Source organism: Phyllobates terribilis, unplaced genomic scaffold (assembly GCF_046119375.1).
Source record: "Phyllobates terribilis strain yellow unplaced genomic scaffold, ASM4611937v1 Scaffold_1__5_contigs__length_1240528914, whole genome shotgun sequence".
Lineage (NCBI taxonomy): Eukaryota > Metazoa > Chordata > Amphibia > Anura > Dendrobatidae > Phyllobates > Phyllobates terribilis.
This window is the reverse complement of record NW_027362761.1, coordinates 58,381,961-58,401,591: the sequence shown is the minus strand read 5'-3', so window position 1 is coordinate 58,401,591 and position 19,631 is coordinate 58,381,961. Positions and strand designations below refer to the sequence as shown.

Here is a 19,631-nt window from a genome sequence, read left to right as displayed (position 1 = left end):
CATTTACCTGCTCCATTAGTGGTGTATCAGGAAGAGAAATGTTACTTTGATGCCATATTTATTATATGTAAGGTTATTATTGATACATTGTATCACATTGGATGTGTAACCATTTGGTGACCTCAGTAGATTATTTCATTAAAAACATTACAGGATTTTGGTTTTCATCAGATAATGGTATAGCCAAATGTAGAATACTTTTTTTTTTGCTATGGTGCTGTGAATGGTTCAACGTTCATCCTTTTATGCAATTACTTTGTACAGAAAGGTAAAAATACTACAAGCGGTATTGAAAGAACGCAGAGAGAAATGGAGTTATAATTAGGAAATGGAAGAGAATATATATGAGTAACGTGCTACAGGCCCAATTCCTGACACAGCTGGCCTCATGGTGACACTTCCGCCTGGTCTTCTTCAGCGCTATCATAGGGATGCCATATGCATCTAGTCAACCTTTCAGCGGGTATATGCAGATATACACTGCTCAAAAAAATAAAGAGAACACTTAAACAACACAATGTAACTCCAAGTCAATAACACTTCTGTGAAATCTACCTGTCCAGTTATGAAGCAACACTGATTGTGAATCAATTGCTCCTGCTGTTCTGCAAATGGAACAGACAACTCGTAGAAATGATCGTCAATTAGCAGGATACCCCCTATAAAGGAGTGGTTCTGCAGGTGGTGACCACAGACCATATCTCTGTTCTCATCCTTTTTGGCTGTTGTTTTGGTCACTTTTTCATTTTGCCATTGCTCTCACCCCTAGAGGAACAGTAGCATGAGGCGGTGTCTACAGTACAACCCACAGAAGTTGCTCAGGTAGTGCAGTTCATCCAGGATGGCACATCAATGCGAGCTGTGGCAAGAAGGGTAGCTGTGTCTGTCAGCACAGTGTCCAGAGCATGGAGCAGATACCAGGAGATGTGGAGGTAGCCATAGGAGGGCAACAACCCATCAGCAGGACCGCTACCTCCGCCTTTGTACAAGGACAGGAGGAGCACTGCCAGAGCCCTGCAAAATGACCTCCAGCTGGCTACAAATGAGAATGTGTCTGCACAAACGGTTAGAAACCGACTCCATGAGGCTGGTATGAGGGCCCGACGTCCACAGATGGGGGTTGTGCTCACAGCCCAACACTGTGCAGGACGCTTGGCATTTGCCACAGAACAACAGGATTGGCAAAGTCGCCATTGGCGCCCTGTGCTCTTCACAGATGAAAGCAGGTTCATACTGAGCACATGTGACAGGCGTGACAGAGTCTGGAGACGCCGTGGAGAGCGATCTGCTGCCTGCAACATCCTTCAGCATGACCCTTTTGGCAGTGGGTCAGTAATGGTGTGGGGTGGCATTTCTTTGGAGGGCCGCACAGCCCTCCATGTGCTTGCCAAAGGTAGCCTGACTGCCATTAGGTACCGAGATGAGATCCTCAGACCCCTTGTGAGCCCATATGTTGGTGCGGTTGGCCCTGGGTTCCTCCTAATGCAGCACAATGCCAGACCTCATGTGGCTGGAGTGTGTCAGCAGTTCCTGCAAGATGAAGGCATTATGGACTGGCCCGCCCGTTCTCCAGACCTGAATCCGATTGAGCACATCTGGGACATCATGTCTCGCTCCATCCATCAACGTCACGTTGCACCACAGACTGTCCAGGAGTTGGCGGATGCTTTAGTCCAGGTCTGGGAGGAGATCCCACAGGAGACCATCCACAACCTCATCAGCAGCATGCCCAGGCGTTGTAGGGAGGTCATACAGGCATGTGGAGGCCACACACAATACTGAGCCTCATTTTGACTTGTTTTAAGGACATTACATCAAAGTTGGATCAGCCTGTAGTGTGTTTTTCCACTTTAATTTTGGGGGTGACTCCAAATCCAGGCCTCCATTGGTTAATAAATGTGATTTCCATTGATGATTTTTGTGTGATTTTGTTGTCAGCACATTCAACTTTGTACAGAACAATTCAATGAGAATATTTCATTCATTCAGATCTAGGATGTGTTATTTGAGTGTTTCCTTTATTTTTTTGAGCAGTGTAGAAGATCCCCATATTGGTACTCAGGATATACTCGCATCAATTGTAACCTAAGTGCTACTGCTAATGGGTGAAGCCTGAGTGGGAAATAATCTCAGCATGCATCTGTCTAGTCCAATTTATGAGCCAGACTAGTGCATGTGAGTAGTAGACAGGTCCCTTGTCCATCTGCTCTGCGGTCAAGCACACAGAACTAATCATGTTGACTATTTACAGACGAGACTGATCCACAAAGTTTATCACTCGCATGAGTCTAAGGATATGTGTACACGATCAGTATTCACTGGGGAGTGAAAGAAAAATCCAGTTTGCTAAAAAAAATGGCGCCATTTTCCGAGATCCGTAGCGTCTCCATTTTTCAGGATCTGGGGCCGGGTGAGGGCTTATTTTTTGCGCATCAAGATGCCATTTTTATTGATACCATTTTGGGGTAGATCCAATATTTTGATCGCCCATTATTGCATTTTATTGCAATGTTGCAGCGACCAAAAAAATGTAATTCTGGCGTTTAGAATTTTTTTCTCATTACGCAGTTTACCGATCGGATTAATTCTTTTTTTATAATGATTGAGCGATTCTGAACGCGGCGATACCAGATATGTGTATGTGGGGTTTATTTAAATTATTTTATTTAGAGTGGGGCGAAAGGGGGGTGATTTAAACTTTTACATATTTTTTTAACATTTTTAAAAACTTTTTTTACACTTTCTGCATGCTTCAATAGCAGCAGTAGTCAGATCGCCTCTGCTGCATACAAGCGATGAGCCGATCGCCTCTATGTAGTAGAAATGCTCACTTGCTATGATCGCCGACCACTGGGTGGCGCTCATAGCAATTGAGACATGACAACCACAGGGGTCTGCTGCAGACCTCGGTTTGTCATGCCCACCCATCGGTGACCCGCGATCATGTGACTGGGTCACCGATGGGAGGCGCTAATGCCACACTTCCAGCGCGGCGATCTTATATGCCACTGTCAGAGATTAACAGTGGCATTTAACTGGTTAACAGCCGCGGGTGGATCGCGATTCCACCCGCGACTGTTGCGGGCACATGTCAGCTGTAAGAATCAGCTGACATGTGGCCGGTTCAGTGCGGGCTCAACGCCGGAGCCCCCGCTGAACCGGCCTTTCTGACCTGGTGCGTATTATTACTGACCAGGTCGGAAAGGGGTAGAACCTGTACTAGTACCATACGGATGTCAGACAGACATACTGATAACAAGATGGAAAAATGTAAAGTTTTTTTCTAGAAGACCATCTGAACCCGGCCTGATAGTGAATGCTGAGACCGCCACCTTACAGTTGTCTGAATCCACAGTGGAGAGGCATCACAAATAGGGCCCCTCTCTGTCAGCTTGGTTTTGTCACGGCATTATATTGGATTGGTTGACAACCTTTAAAGGGTTTTTGCAAGATTTAAATGTTCGAAATGAAAATGTGTTAATATTTGCAAATCCATTGCAGATTTGAAGCACCTGCTCTGATATGCCTTCATGCTGTGCTGATGTCTCCTTACCCTGAGCAGTGACAGATCGCCTGTATGCCCTGGTCGCTCTCCCTTCTTGGGATCTCAGTACCTGTACATAAGGCTCAGCCACTGGCGCTGAATCCAAGCACTGAAAGCATGGTGAGGGCAGGCAGAACACCAAGCCACCTCTCACAGCTGGGGAATAGTGCGTCACCACTGCAAGCAGGCACTAATGTTCCCAGAGCAGTGAGAGGGTTAAAGAGGGCTAATCAATCTACTGCACACACAGCACAATGATAGGATGAATGGAGGAGCAGTAGTAACAGATCTGATGCACATTGATTTAATGCCCATACTCTGTGGCGGTAGGTGAGATATATATATATAGTGCAGCACTCTGAACTCAGTATAGTTAATTTTAATATAAATCAATTTATTACATGTGTAAAACCACCGCAGACCCCCCCTATGAACCACATATATCCTGCACTGTACTATACATATTTACGTGTGTGTATGTACCATATTTTTCGGACTATAAGACGCACTTAGATTTTAGAGGAGGAAAATAGAAAAATATAATTTAAGCAAAAAATGTGGTCATGATGCACTGTTAAGGGGGAGGGGGTCTGCTGCTGACAATGGTATAGGGGTAATGTCGCCCATTTCTGATAATATCCCCCATCCTGGTATATATACCCCCCTTCCTATTATACAAGGCCCCCATCCCCATCCTGATATGCATGGCACCCCTCTATCCCTATCCTGGTATGCATGGCACCCCTCATCCCTATCCTGGTATGCATGGCACCCCTCATCCCTATCCTGGTATGCATGGCACCCCTCATCCCTATCCTGGTATGCATGGCGCCCCTCATCCCTATCCTGGTATGCATGGCACCCCTCATCCCTATCCTGGTATGTATGGCCCCCTCATCCCTATTCCGGTATGCATGGCACCCCTCATCCCTATCCCGGTATGCATGGCACCCCTCATCCCTATCCTGGTATGCATGGCACCCCTCATCCCTATCCTGGTATGCATGGCACCCCTAATCCCTATCCTTGTATGCATGGCACCCCTCATCCCTATCCTGGGAGCAGTGACTTCATGCCCCTTAATAGACGGCACACAGCGTAGCCGCAGCGCTATTAAGGAGCATGGGTGTGGGGAGCAGTGAATATTCATTTTCTTTAGTAGCGGTGACAGTGTAGGTTGCAGCAGACGGCTGCTGCCTCCTCTGCCCCGCTCCTCCACCGCTGCCGCTCCCCCCACACAGTATATATATATATATATATATATATATATATATATATATATACATAGTTAGGTCCATATATATTTGGACAGAGACATTTTTCTAATTTTGGTTCTAGACATTACTACAATGAATTTTAAACAAAACAATTCAGATGCAGTTGAAGTTCAGACTTTCAGCTTTCATTTGAGGGTATCCACATTAAAATTGGATGAAGGGTTTAGGAGTTTCAGCTCCTTAACATGTGCCACCCTGTTTTTAAAGGGACCAAAAGTAATTGCACAGATTAAATAATTGTAAATAAAATGTTCATTTCTAGTACTTGGTTGAAAACCCTTTGTTGGCAATGACTGCCTGAAGCCTTGAACTCATGGACATCACCAGACGCTGTGTTTCCTCCTTTTTGATGCTCTGCCAGGCCTTCACTGCGGTGGTTTCCAGTTGCTGTTTGTTTGTGGGCCTTTCTGTCTGAAGTTTAGTCTTTAACAAGTGAAATGCATGCTCAATTGGGTTGAGATCAGGTGTCTGACTTGGCCATTCAAGAATATTCCACTTCTTTGCTTTAATAAACTCCTGGGTTGCTTTGGCTTTATGTTTTGGGTCATTGGTCGTCGTTTCATACTACAGATGGACAATCAGTTTGGCTGCATTTCGCTGGATCTGAGCACACAGTATGGCTCTGAATACATCAGAATTCATTCGGCTGCTTCTGTCCTGTGTCACATCATCAATAAACACTAGTGACCCAGTGCCACTGGCAGCCATGCATGCCCAAGCCATCACACTGCCTCCGCCGTGTTTTACAGATGATGTGGTATGCTTTGGATCATGAGCTGTACCACGCCTTCGCCATACTTTTCTCTTTCCATCATTCTGGTAGAGATTGATCTTGGTTTCACCTGTCCAAAGAATGTTCTTTCAGAACTGTGCTGGCTTTTTTAGATGTTTTTTTAGCAAAGTCCAGTCTAGCCTTTTTCTTCTTGATGCTTATGAGTGGCTTGCACCGTGCAGTGAACCCTCTGTATTTACTTTCATGCAATCTTCTCTTTATGGTAGATTTGGATATTGATACGCCTACCTCCTGGAGAGTGTTGTTCACTTGGTTGGCTGTTGTGAAGGGGTTTCTCTTCACCGTGGAGATTATTTTGCGATCATCCACCACTGTTGTCTTCCGTGGGCGCCCAGGTCTTCTTGCAGTGATGAGTTCACCAGTGCTTTCTTTCTTTCTCATGATGTACCAAACTGTAGATTTTGCCACTCCTAATATTGTAGCAATTTCTCGGATGGGTTTTTTCTGTTTTTGCAGCTTAAGGATGGCTTGTTTCACCTGCATGGAGAGCTCCTTTGACCGCATGTTTACTTCACACCAAAACCTTCCAAATGCAAGCACCACACCTCAAATCAACTCCAGGCCTTTTATCTGCTTGAGAATGACATAACGAAGGGATTGCCCACACCTGTCCATGAAATAGCCTTGGAGTCAATTGTCCAATTACTTTTGGTCCCTTTAAAAACAGGGTGGCACATGTTAAGGAGCTGAAACTCCTAAACCCTTCATCCAATTTTAATGTGGATACCCTGAAATGAAAGCTGAAAGTCTGAACTTCAACTTCATCTGAATTGTTTTGTTTAAAATTCATTGTGGTAATGTCTAGAACCAAAATTAGAAAAATGTTGTCTCTGTCCAAATATATATGGACCTAACTGTATATATACACTGCTCAAAAAAAATAAAGGGAACACTCAAATAACACATCCTAGATCTGAATGAATTAAATATTCTCATTAAATACTTTGTTCTGTACAAAGTTGAATGTGCTGACAACAAAATCACACAAAAATCATCAAGGGAAGTCAAATTTATTAACCAATGGAGGCCTGGATTTGGAGTCACCCCCAAAATTAAAGTGGAAAAACACACTACATGCTGATCCAACTTTGATGTAATGTCCTTAGAACAAGTCAAAATTAGGCTCAGTATTGTTCAGGTCTGGGGAACGGGCAGGCCAGTCCACAGCTTCAATGTCTTCATCTTGCAGGAACTGCTGACACACTCCAGCCACATGAGGTCTGGCATTGTCCTGCATTAGGAGGAACCCAGGGCCAACCGCACCAGCATATGGTCTCACAAGGGGTCTGAGGATCTCATCTCGGTATCTAATGGCAGTTAGGCTACCTCTGGCGAGCACATGGAGGGTTGTGCAGTCCTCCAAAGAAATGCCACCCCACACCATTACTGACCCACTGCCAAACCGGTCATGCTGAAGGATGTTGCAGGCAGCAGATCGCTCTTCACGGCGTCTCCAGACTATGTCACGTCTGTCACATGTGCTCAGTGTGAACCTGCTTTCATCTGTGAAGAGAACAGGGCACCAGTGGCGACTTTGCCAATCCTGGCATTCTGTGGCAAATGCCAAGCTCCTGCACGGTGTTGGGCTGTGAGCACAACCCCCATCTGTGGACGTCGGGCCCTCATACCACCCTCATGGAGTCGGTTTCTAACCGTTTGTGCAGACACATGCACATTTGTGGCCTGCTGGAGGTCATTTTGCAGGGGTCTGGCAGTGCTCCTCCTGTTCCTCCTTGCACAAAGGCCAAGGTAGCGGTCCTGCTGCTGGGTTGTTGCCCTCCTACGGCCCCCTCCACGTCTCCTGGTATACTGGCCTGTTTCCTGGTAGAGCCTCCAGCCTCTGGACACTGCACTGACAGACACAGCAAACCTTCTTGCCACAGCTCGCATTGATGTGCCATCTTGGATGAGCTGCACTACCTGAGCAACTTCTGTGGGTTGTAGAGTCTGTCTCATGCTACCACGAGTGTGAAAGCACAACCAACATTCAAAAGTGACCAAAACATCAGCCAGAAAGCATTGGTACTGAGATGTGGTCTGTGGTCCCCACCTGCAGAAGCACTCCTTTATTGAGGGTGTTTTGATAATTGCCAATAATTTCCATCTATTGTCTATTCCATTTGCACAACAGCATGTGAAATTGATTGTCAATCAGTGTTGCTTCCTAAGTGGACAGTTTGATTTCACAGAAGTTTGATTTACTTGGAGTTATATTCTGTTGTTTAAGTGTTCCCTTTATTTTTTTGAGCAGTGTATATACCCCCCCCCCCAACATTCGGACTACAAGACGCACCCTCCATTTTCCTCCAAAAATTTGGAGGAAAAAAAGTGCGTCATATAGTCCGAAAAATACGGTATATATACTGAAGGTTGGGGGGGGGGTGTATATATATATATATATATGCTGTGTGGGGAGTGGTAGCAGTGGAGGAGCGGGGCACAGGAGGCAGCAGCCGCCTGCAGCAGCCTACACTGTCCCCGCTGCTAAAGAACATGAATATTCACTGCTCCCCACGTCCATGGGACGTGGGGAGCACTGAATATTCATGCTCCTTAATAGCGGCACACAGTGTAGCTGCAGCGCCGCTCCTGCCGCTGCCGGAATCGCCTGTGCCCGCTGTTAAAGGGCATGAATACTCAACCTCTCTCCACGCCCATGGGCGTGGGGAGGGGTGAATATTCATGCCCTTCAATAAGTGGCCACACGAGATAGCCCGGCAGCATCAAGAGCCGCGCTGTGCCTACACTGTGTGCCGGCTATTAAGGAGCATGAAGTCACGGCTCCCCGTGCACACAGTCCCGGCGTGGGGAGCAGTGACTTCTGGCAGCTGATCTCTCCTTGTGAGCCGCGCATGGCAGTGACGTAATGCGCGGCTCACATGGAGAGATCAGTGTGGGCAGACAGGACGCAGCACTGGAGGAGAGAAGAAAGGTGAGTAGGAGTGTTTATTTTTTTTTTATGTGCAGCATGATGGGGATTAGGGGGACCATGCATACTAGGATAAGGATGAGGGGGCCATACATACCAGGATAAGGATGAGGGGGCCATACATACCAGGATAAGGATGAGGGGCCATACATACCAGGATAGGGATGAGGGGCCATACATACCAGGACAGGGATGAGGGGTGCCATGCATACCAGGACAGGGATGAGGGGTGCCATGCATACCAGGACAGGGATGAGGGGTGCCATGCATACCAGTACAGGGATGAGGGGTGCCATGCATATCAGGATGGGGATTGCTGTGCCATGCATACCAGGATAGGGATGAGGGGTGTCATGCATACCAGGATAGAGATTGCTGTGCCATGCATACCAGGATGGGGATGAGGGGTGCCATGCATACCAGGATAGGGATGCGGAGTGCCATGCATACCAGAATAGGGATTAGGGATGCCATGCATACCAGGATAGGGATGAGGGGTGCCATGCATACCAGGATAAGGATGAGGGGTGCCATGCATACCAGGATGGAGGGGTGCCATGCATACCAGGATGGAGGGGTTCCATGCATACCAGGATGGGGATGGGGACCACGTATAAAAGGAAGGGGGGGCATATATTCCAGGATGGGGGATATTGTCAGAATTGGGTAACATTACCCCTATACCAGTGTCAGCAGAAGACCCCCTCCCCCTTAAAAGTGCATCATGAACAAATTTTTTTGCTTACATTTTTTTTTTATTTTCCTCCTCTAAAACCTAGGTGCGTCTTATTGTCCGGTGCGTCTTATAGTCCGAAAAATACGGTATTCACACACACAGTGGGGAAAATAAGTATGTGATTTCGCAAGTTTTTCCACCTACAAAGAATGGAGAGGTCTGTAATTTTTATCGTGGGTACACTTCAACTGTGAGAGATTTTTGATTTATGTGAGATGATTTTTACATAATTAATTTTCATTTTATTGCATGAAATAAGTATTTGATACAATAGAAAAACAGAACTTAATATTTGGTACAGAAACCTTTGTTTGCAATTGCAGAGGTCAGACGTTTCCTGTAGTTCTTGACCAACTTTGCACACACTGCAGCAGGAATTTTGGCCCCTTTCTCCAAAAAGATTTTCTTCAAATCTTTCAGGTTTCGGGGCACTCGCTGGGCAACATTGAGTTTCAGCTCCCTCCAAATATTTTCTATTGGGTTCAGTTGTGGAGACTGGCTAGCCACTCCAGGACCTTGAAATGCTTCTTATGGAGCCATTCCTTAATTGCTCTGGCTGTGTTTTGGCTTATTGTCATGCTGGAAGACCCAGCCATGACCCATCTTCAATGCTCTTACTGAGAAAAGGAGGTTGTTGGTCAAAATCTTGCGATACATGGCCCATCCATCCTCCCTTCAATACTGTGCAGTTGTCCTGTCCCCTTTGCAGAAAAGCACCTCCAAAGTATGATGTTTCCCCCACCATGCTTCACGGTTGGGACGGTGTTCTTGGGGTTGTACTCATCCTTCTTCTTCCTCCAAACACGGCGAGTGGAGTTGATACCAAAAAGTTCTAGTTTGGTCTCATCTGACCACTTGACCTTCTCCCATGCCTCCTCTGGTTCATCCAGATGGTCATTGACGAACTTCAAACGGACCTGGATATGTGCTGACGTGAGCAAGGGGACCTTGCATGACCTGCAGGATTTTAATCCATGACAGCGTAGTGTGTTACTAATGGTAATGTTTGAGATTGTGGTCCCACCTCTCTTCAGGTCATTGACCAGGGCCTCCCATGTAGTTCTGGGCTGATTCCTGACCTTTCTCAGAATCATTCTTTCCCCACAAGGCGTGATCTTGCATGAAGCCCCAGACCGAGGAAGATTGACAGTCAAATCTACGATATAATCGGCTTATCCCGTCTGTCTGTCCGTCCAGGAAATCCCGCGTCGCTGATTGGTCCGGCCGCGGCTAATCAGCGACGCGGGATATCAGAACAAAGTCGGGAGATAGCAGGGCTGACTCCGCCCATGTGGTCATGTGACTCACCAACTGCCCATGATGTACTGAACATGTTTTGTCAGTCACAGTGTGTGATGTACTTCTGTCACGTTTAATGCATATGTTCTGTCAGTCACAGTGCGACATAGTTCAGTCACGTTTACTAAACTCGGTCAGTCAGAGTGTGATGTACTTCTGTCACGTTCAGTGAACACGTTCTGTCAGTCACAGTGTGACGTACTTCTGTCACGTTTCATTCTCCGTGGTACGCGAAACAGGAGACCCCTGGCTGCAGCCGCAAATAGTCGTGATGTTAGCGGAAGCAAGAGCCGGCTGCAGCCGGGGGAATTACGCGCTGGCTGTGCGTGGTCAGCGATGTTGTCACAAGCAGTATTGACAACATGACGTAATTACAAAATTCATTAGGGGCCCTGGGGGATATATTGGGGGGTTAATTTAAAGTAGTGCACAACCCACTTAAACACTGCTTCGCTGATTAGTCGCGCCCGGTCGGCCACATACATATTCTAGAATACCCGATGCGTTAGAATCGGGCCACCATCTAGTATTATATAACAGGTAATGAGTTCAAACAGGTACAATTAATACATGTAATGAGTGCAGAGTAGGAGGGCTTCTTAAAGAAAAACTAACAGGTCTGTGAGAGACAGAATTATTGCTGGTTGGTAGGTGATCAAATACTTATCTCCTGCAATAAAATGCAATTCCATTATTTAAAAATCATACAATGTGATGCCGAGGAGGGGGGGTAGGGTCAGCCCCAAAAACACAAAACTGTGGATAATTAATTGCCCTCCCTGGCTGCAGGGGTTAAATCCTAACTTGGCCTGGTTGTACGTCCGTCTGTGTCTAAAGTGTTAGTACTCCTCTATTTGTATTGACCACCCAATGACAATTACAGGCCCAGCAGTAAACTAGAGATATATTTCTCCAAGAAGCCCCATGTTTCCAGTGTCCACCCTCACTCCAATGTGCATGTCAGAGTGGTGGTGGACACTAGAGGTCCGCACGTCAGCATTGCGCATGCGCCCAGGCTCTCAGTTGAGCGGTAGCCGCACGTCTCCCGATCGCGTTACTTCATGACGTCAATTACTGGGGAGTGTCTCATACATCCAGGTCCTGGTCGCTAAGTGCGCCTACGCTACTGGCTAAATCATTCAGATGTCCGTGCCTCCCCCCGGTCGCGTCACCGCATGGAGTCAACTGTGGCATCAATATCCACCATCCTCAGTTAGCCGTGCCTCCTTCACAATGTCCTAGATTACGCTATCCGAGGAGGCATGTATGCCTGCTATAAGATGTTCCATGACACCTCTGACATCCATTCGTTTACATAACACCCCGTAGCACTGATTACTTGGCCAAGCATCCAGATGGGAGACATTGTGGACACCTTCAGGCTATGCTCACACACGTTGTGTTTTGCTGCATATTTTGCAGCAGATTTTTCTGCAAATTTTCAGCTGCGTCTAGCAGTACCAGCAAAGTCTATGAGAAACCAGAATTCTCTGTTCACACGTTGCTTTTCGTTTGCTGCGTATTTTGTGCCTTGCTTGTGTATTTGGAAAATAGAGCATGTCACTTCTGTCAGTGTGTCTGCAGCAGAAAACGCACCTGCGCACCTGCTGCGTATTTTTCACCCATAGGAAGTAATAGGTGGTCAAAAATACGCAGCAAAAAAGTGTGACTTTTACGCAGCTGTTTTCCTGCAAGAGAAAAGTTCGCAGCATATTTGTAGCAGAAAAAAACACAACTTGTGTGAACATAGCCTTAAAGGGGTAATGTCACCATTAAAGGGGAAATGAGAGGTTTAGGCAAACCTGTCATCTAGGGAGAGTGGAGCTGCCTAACTAATTCATGCTGTAGTGATAATCACCTCCTCCAAGACATAAATGATTACTGCAGAGTCCTTTGTAATACTAGAGGCAAGTATATTAATCTAAATGGACGATGTATTGAAAAAAATGAAGTAGAAATATAGAGTACCAAATAGTACCCCAAAACCATAAGTTCATTAACAAATTCAGATGGGTATTCAATAAAGAACCTCATCTATTATTTCTATGAGGAAATTTTGAGGAAATGGAAAGGGACAATGTGATCCTAAATCCCTTTTTTATTTGATTGGAACCCTATTGTACTAACATTAAAAATACACACAATAAGAATTACATACTATTTGAAGATAGATCAAAAGGATCAAAGGATCTTTTCTGTTTCCCCCGATGGTTTCTTAAAGAACAAGGGGTGACCAGTTAGTGCAGAATCCATCTCATAGGATCATGCCTTTAACACCAGTTTATTCTGTAGGGTTAAGTCTTAACTCAACATAATCAGATGAAGCAACCATAGGTCAGTTTTTCATTTAGACCTTTTGGGGAGACAGAATCCATCTTGAATATCCATTGTCTCTCCTTCTGCAGGATAGGTTTATCCTAGTCACCTTGTCTCCCATTCTCTCTAACCACCTCCAGTACACAGAACGATAAGCCCCTCACATCGCCTACTTAGCGCATGTTTAAAGGGCACATCCAGGGTTTCGTTGGGATACCCCCTTTTGCCAGAATCTGTTTGAGATCAAATGCTTGAGTCCTAAAGGTCCTCTGTAGCAATTCCTCCTTACCCTCAGGTATTGACCCTTAGGAGTGCCCTTCCTCAGTCAGGCAGGGTGGTGTCTCTCCTACCGAAGAAGAGCATTTGTGCCTGTGGATTTACGGAAGGTTCTGGTAGTAAGATGTCTGAGCTGGTCCTTAATTATTTCGACATCCAGGAAAGGGTTCCAATCAAATAAAAGAGAGGGATTTAGGATCACATTGACCCAGTGTCAGTTTTTGCCATCAGTGATGAATAAATACATCACAAAGCCTCTCCTATACATTAGTGTTGATCACAGACTGTACATTGATGTCATCCATGGACTGTCTGATCTTCATGGACACAGACTTGTATTGATACTTTTCATCCGTGATATCAGGAAAAAAAAACAGACGTGATCAGCCCCCTAGACTATGATGGGTATGTGCTGTTTCCAGGAAAAAGATGAATAGAATGTGGAGGGGCAACACAGATACCTGAATGAGGCCTAATAGAAGGTGCTTGGAAACTAGAAATGGACGCCACACTGATGGTAAAAATGGAGACGCACTAAAAAACGCATAAAGATTGGGTTTAAAACAGTGAGAAAAATTGATCCATTTTTCTTATATACACAAACAGATGTTTGAATGAGGCCTGACTGAAAGGGCACAGTCAGACGGCCGTATAAATCTGACCAAGATTGGACTGCAGTGCATGGACTGGTCGGTGGCTCTTCCGACCGGAGCGTGACAGCTTCATGTATTTCTGTGCAGTGGTCTCACTTGGGTTTGGATAGCCACCGGCCAGTCAGTGCACTGTGGTCTGATTTATATGGCCAGCTGACTGCCCCCTAAGGCTTATAGTACATCTGTGTTTGGAGAAACTCCTGGCTTTGGCTTACAAATACTGACACATGAATAAAGCCTTAAAGGGGTTGCATCCTTTCAGAAAGTCCTAGTATAAAAACAAAGAAACAGCACCTTACTCACACCTCCCGATTCAGCGCTGAGCCTCCGCTATTGCCTGCAGCGTTGATGTCACGTTGAGTAGGACGTTCCATCTACTAGATCAGGGAATGGCTGCAGCGCTGCGGACGTGGTGTCAGCACCACAGCCAATATCGGTCACCGGGCCATGTTAGATAGCTTTAAGTTGAACAATTGTTGTCGCTAGCTCTCCTGATTCCCCCCATATAGGACCGCTGAGCTCGCCCGAGAACCATCTGGTTATGCCCATCACATCTCTCCTTCCATACATACGTGTGAGCGATGGACAACCAACCTCCGATCCTTATGCCATTCGACATGTCAGGAGTAGTTGGGAGACCCCATACAGAGGACCGCTTAGCTCGCTCGAGAACCATCTGGTTATGCCCACAACATCTCTCCTTCCATACATACGCACACGTGTGAGCGATGGACAACCAAGCACCGATCCTTATGCCATTGACATGTCAGGAGTAGTTGGGAGACCCCATACACAGTAGACTGTCCACCAATCGCTCTGACATAATCGGGTCTGACTGACTATTCTCTGTGTATGGGGCCATGTTTTGAGACTCTGGAGCGTATGACAGGGACATCTACTGAAACCGTTTAAGATACACCTAAACACGAGTGGAGCGGTCATGTGTGGCTTTTTTCCAGTATAAATGTGCTCGTTTGCCATTTTATTCTTACTGATGGCTTATTACAGCTGCTACTATTCCGTACATGCTCGGCTACACGGCCACAGTGGCTCTGACTGGACCTCTGCCCACAACAAAGATGGCGGCCGCATCCTCATAACACAAAGCCTCTCTGCCCGCCCATTGTGACATGCCAGTGCTATCACTCAGACAGCGAAGTCAGGGGTTCGCCCTCTGGCCATTTTCCAGGAGACCACATTTAGCTGGCAGTAGAACGAAACGCACTAATGATGTCAGCCTGTGTGACCAGGCGGAGCTCCTTTCCGCCTGTGGCCTTACATCTGCCAGCTTTATTCCTTCGCCTGATTTATCCCCAGCAGAGACAGATCCAAGCAGTGGTCGGAACCATAGGCGACATGTCCTTTATGATCATCAACAGCCCATACACCCGCTGCTATTCCGCTCCTCGCGCCTATGTCTGGCCACGTCCCCGTCTCCTATGCTCTTATATGCTCCCGGCGCCCAGATCAAAGATGGCAGCGCTTCCTGGTGTGTTCATGGCGGGCAGGGGCGGGGCACATTGCCGTGACGTCACCGCACCCCTGGGCAAGGATTGGGGGGCGGATTCCGTTTCTTGTCCAGGCCCGGATTATACAGTGAGGGCTCGAGGAGAAGGAGGAAGAGGCAGCAGAGCGAGAGCTAAATCCAGAGAATGGAGAGGGGCGGGCGGTGGACCAGTGACAAGCAACGGCCCCGGCGCGTATAGAAGCCGTGCACTAACGACACTCGGCCGTTGTGGAGGTGGCGAAGGAGGCGAGTTGTGATAGCGTTATGTACTCTGTATGTATACCTCCATGCCTACATCTACATGGCGGGCGGGCGGGAGGGAGAGGGTGGTGTACATCCTGCGGTGTACGGATACGTCCTGTGTGCTCCATCTCTCCGTGGGGGCTGTATTGTGTCCTGCTTTCTGTGTACCCCAAGTATGGGCTATGGAGGGGCAGGCTGCTCCTATACTGGAAGCCTGACACTTGTAATAAGTACTGGCCACTGACCCCCCTCATAGCCCACCTACTGCCCCCGATGCTGACATCGATTTGTGATCCCCCTCATTCCTGTGCTGGCACCAATCAAATTATTATAGATATGTTATTCTTTGTTTATGTAGCCCCATCATATTCTGTAGCGCTTCACAGATAGTGTCATCACTGTCCCCATTAGGGCTCACAATCTACATTCCCTGTCAGCATGTCTTTATAGACTGTGGGAGGAAACCCACATAACACGGGGAGAACCCCCCCCCCCCCCCCCAAACCCCTAATGCTGGCACTGATCTCTCTCGGCCCCAATGCTGGCGCCCATTTCCCTCCCATGCTGGCACTGCTTCCCTGTGCCACCCTACCTGTCCCCCCATACTGGCACTAAGCTTCCTGCCACCCCCATGTTGGCACTGTGTCTCCCCCATCACCACTGTGCTGGCACACAACAGGCCTGCAGCTGCCTTTGTCTCCTCTGCTTGTCTTTATCTCATCAGGGGAGATGATGGCTCTCCTCTCATCCCTCACACACTAGATTGGACACTTTCTATTGTACTGGCCACATAATAGAAGGCTGATCCAGCGCGTACATGGAAACGGTGTGCGTTTAGTGACATGTATGGCGTCGGTGTGCGTTTAGCGACGTGTATGGCGTCGGGGTGCCTTTAGCGACGTGTATGGCGTCGGGGTGCCTTTAGCGACGTGTATGGCGTCGGGGTGCCTTTAGCGACGTGTATGGCGTCGGGGTGCCTTTAGCGACGGGTATGGCGTCGGGGTGCCTTTAGCGACGGGTATGGCGTCGGGGTGCCTTTAGCGACGGGTATGGCGGCGGGGTGCATTTCGGTTGTTTCCTGTCTGATGTGTTCACCTTACTTTACCTACTACTTTCTCCATCGCTTGTGATGGGGCTTTGGCTTCAGTTTTTTTGTATTGTGGAAGAATGTGACTGTATACATTGTATGTTGTATAATAATATTATCTTTATTTGTGTGTTTTATGTATTAGCTCTATTTTTCCTTTTCTGCTTTAGAACTGTGGACATAGGAGTGTAGGGGTTAACACTACCTGCTGTCATACTGTAGGGTAGATGGTTGATGAACATACAGTTTTCCATAGTGAAGTGCTCCCTTTTCCATGCAGTAGTAGCCAGGTTATGGGGATCTCATTTAACCCCAACCGCCCTGGGGTTCCCCAGAATTGAGGCTGCTGTATGATATGGGGCTTTTCAGTCTGCGGACATGGGGCATATGGATGTTCTCCACTATCTGCGGCCACAGGTGTTCGGATGCACTGTACTAGCCTTTCATTCCTGAGTGTTGCCGAGCAGGGCGTGGAATAGGAACTCACTGATGGGAAGTACCTTTTACCAGCCACATTGGCAGGTTATTTCTGACTGTTGCCAGCTGTAGTGAGCTTGCCACCTCCTGCCGTGTGATTCATGCTGTGTACATCCGCTGGCTGGTGTGCACGTGTTCTCATGTAGATGTAGTCGTGTTTGTCAATAACCACTCACAAGGAAAACCCAGTGAGTGGATGTGACTTCTCCCTTTGGCATGGTCGTATATGCATCATCGCCGCCATATCTCCTGTCACCTGTACGCTACAAACACATGTATTCTCATGGGCTAAGCTTCACAGCCAACCAGTTAATGTGACAGTCCAGTAGCCAAGCTTTACTATATAAGAGACCCTTGCTTGTCTTCTGCTCGGCAGGTATAGGCTAAGGATGTTCAGCGCAGGGAAATAGATTACTAATGGCTGTCTTGTCCAGTAATAAAATTGAGGGGTCAATTAGTAATGAAATGTTATGTGATCCATCAGCACTCCAGACTGTATGGAGTCCTACTTAAATTAAAGGTGACCCCTCTGCCCATAGAGACAAAGGTGGTGTCCTACCATTCTGTGGAGATGTTGGTATATTGTAGGCTACTACTATAGATGTCATTTTGTTGATATGCGTGCCATACACCTCTTAGACATAGAGTTGCCCCTTGAGGCCACGCGCTCAGTATTTGGTTGGTATTTTCCATCAGTATTTGTAAGCCAGGAGTGGGTGCTAAATCCAGAAGTGGTGACGTGTTTCTAGTATACTTTTCCTCTGATTAGCACAATAGGTGTTTGGTGTGGTTTTGACACTGTATTTTCGCTGTGCCCAGTGTCTTAGAGTTCCAGCAAAATGCATGGTATTTATAGAAACCCACTGTGCTTATTTTATTTTTTTCTACTCCGCTTAACCTGACCTACGGTGCGTGTTTGAAATCACAACATGTCAATTTCTTTGGTGAGAATGCTTTTATGTGCCGATTTTTTTTTTTTTTTTTTTTTTTTTTTTTTCCCCATAGAATTGCATTAGGGTATGTGCAGACTTTCAGGAGCTGTTGCGGTTTTGACGCTGTGTGTTATGCCGCGTCAAACCCGCAGCGGCCAGATGTTACAGCATAGTGGATGGATTTCTAGACATCCCATATCCGCTATGCGTCTCTATGCACCTGCGGATCACCAATGGAAACTGACATGTGATGCTTCTTTCAGGACCGCAGCATGTCAATTTCTCTTGCGGGTCCACATGTGGGCTTTCCCCATAGACTAACATATGAGGAAAGGGCCGCAGCGGCTCCTGATCGTGGGCAGATACCCTTAGGCATGGAAAATCTGCAGGTAAAAACGCAATAAAAATGTGAAAATATATGAATAAAAACACAAGAAACCTAATTTACCTGATAGGTGCAGAAATGCACATCGAAAACTCATCGTTAGCACACAGCCTTAGGCCTCATTCACACATCTTTGTTTAAATGGAACTGGTGTCATCAATGTTTCTGGGATCAGTGTGTCATCAGTGTATGGTCCATGTGTCCGTGTGTGTCATCAGTGTTTGATTTGTCTCCATTTTTTCTGTGTGTTGTCAGTATACTTCTTTACCATCCGTGTGTCATCAGGGTTTGGTCAGCGTGCCTGTCTTTGCCGTCAGCGTTTTTCATGGATGGATAAAGAAATAAATACGTTACAAAATGTATGTATGTACGGCACACAATGACGCTCTGATGCCATCCGTGTGCTGTACGAGTTTTTCATGGACACATAGACTTGTATTGGCCCTTTTTATTCATGCTGCCGGAAGAAAACAGACATGTCCCCATGAGTCTTGCACAGACGCTGTCCGTGAAAAGCATGGTCATGTGAATTGCCCCATAAATTATAATGGGTATGTGTTCTGTACATGATAAAAAAAACAAAACGGATATAACACATATGTGCAACAAGGATGTCTGAATGAGGCCTTTCCCACAATGAGCTTTTGGTGAGTTTTCGATGTTTGCAGATTTTCTGTACCACTGAAGTAAATTCGGTTACTTCGTGTTTTTTCATTGCATTTCTGTACGTGGGTTTTTGATGCTGCATTTTTGTGTTTCTATGTCCCGTTTTAAACTAAGCTTATTTTCTTTTTATACTTCCTGGTATGTGGCTTTGACAAAACGTTATTGGTGCAGTTTTATGTGCAGATTACATGTGATTTTGATGTGTTTCCACCTCAGAAACATTGTAAAAAAAAAAAAAGTGCAATTTTTACCTGTGGGTTTTCCATATCTAATGCAAGTGTATGGGGAAAATCCGCACATAACTCAGCAAGAGACATATTAGCATGGTGATGTGAACCACGCACTGCAGGTCAGGTTACGCTGGGTAATAAAAGCACAGCGGGCATGAGATCTCTAGAAATCCCATCCACATTGCTGGAACTGTAAGAAGCACACCGCAAAAATACACAGCGTCAAGAACTCCTCCTGGGCACACAGTCTTAGGCCATGTGCACACTTTGAGTATTTGCTG

General features: G+C 46.5%; 1 protein-coding gene across 3 annotated transcripts in view; it reads left to right on the top strand.

Moving 5' to 3' along the window:
* The window catches only part of RNF38 (ring finger protein 38), a 344,651-nt gene that overhangs the window by 272,387 nt on the left and 52,633 nt on the right, over positions 1–19,631 (top strand). The window contains exon 1 of one of the 3 annotated variants that reach the window (XM_073662480.1): positions 15,327–15,603. The exons of the other annotated variants lie outside the window; for them this stretch is intronic. Within the exon in view, the coding sequence (XP_073518581.1) occupies positions 15,595–15,603 (9 nt within the window). The 5' untranslated portion in view covers positions 15,327–15,594. Of the gene's footprint in view, positions 1–15,326; positions 15,604–19,631 lie in introns of those variants that run through there. 3 annotated transcript variants of the gene reach the window in all.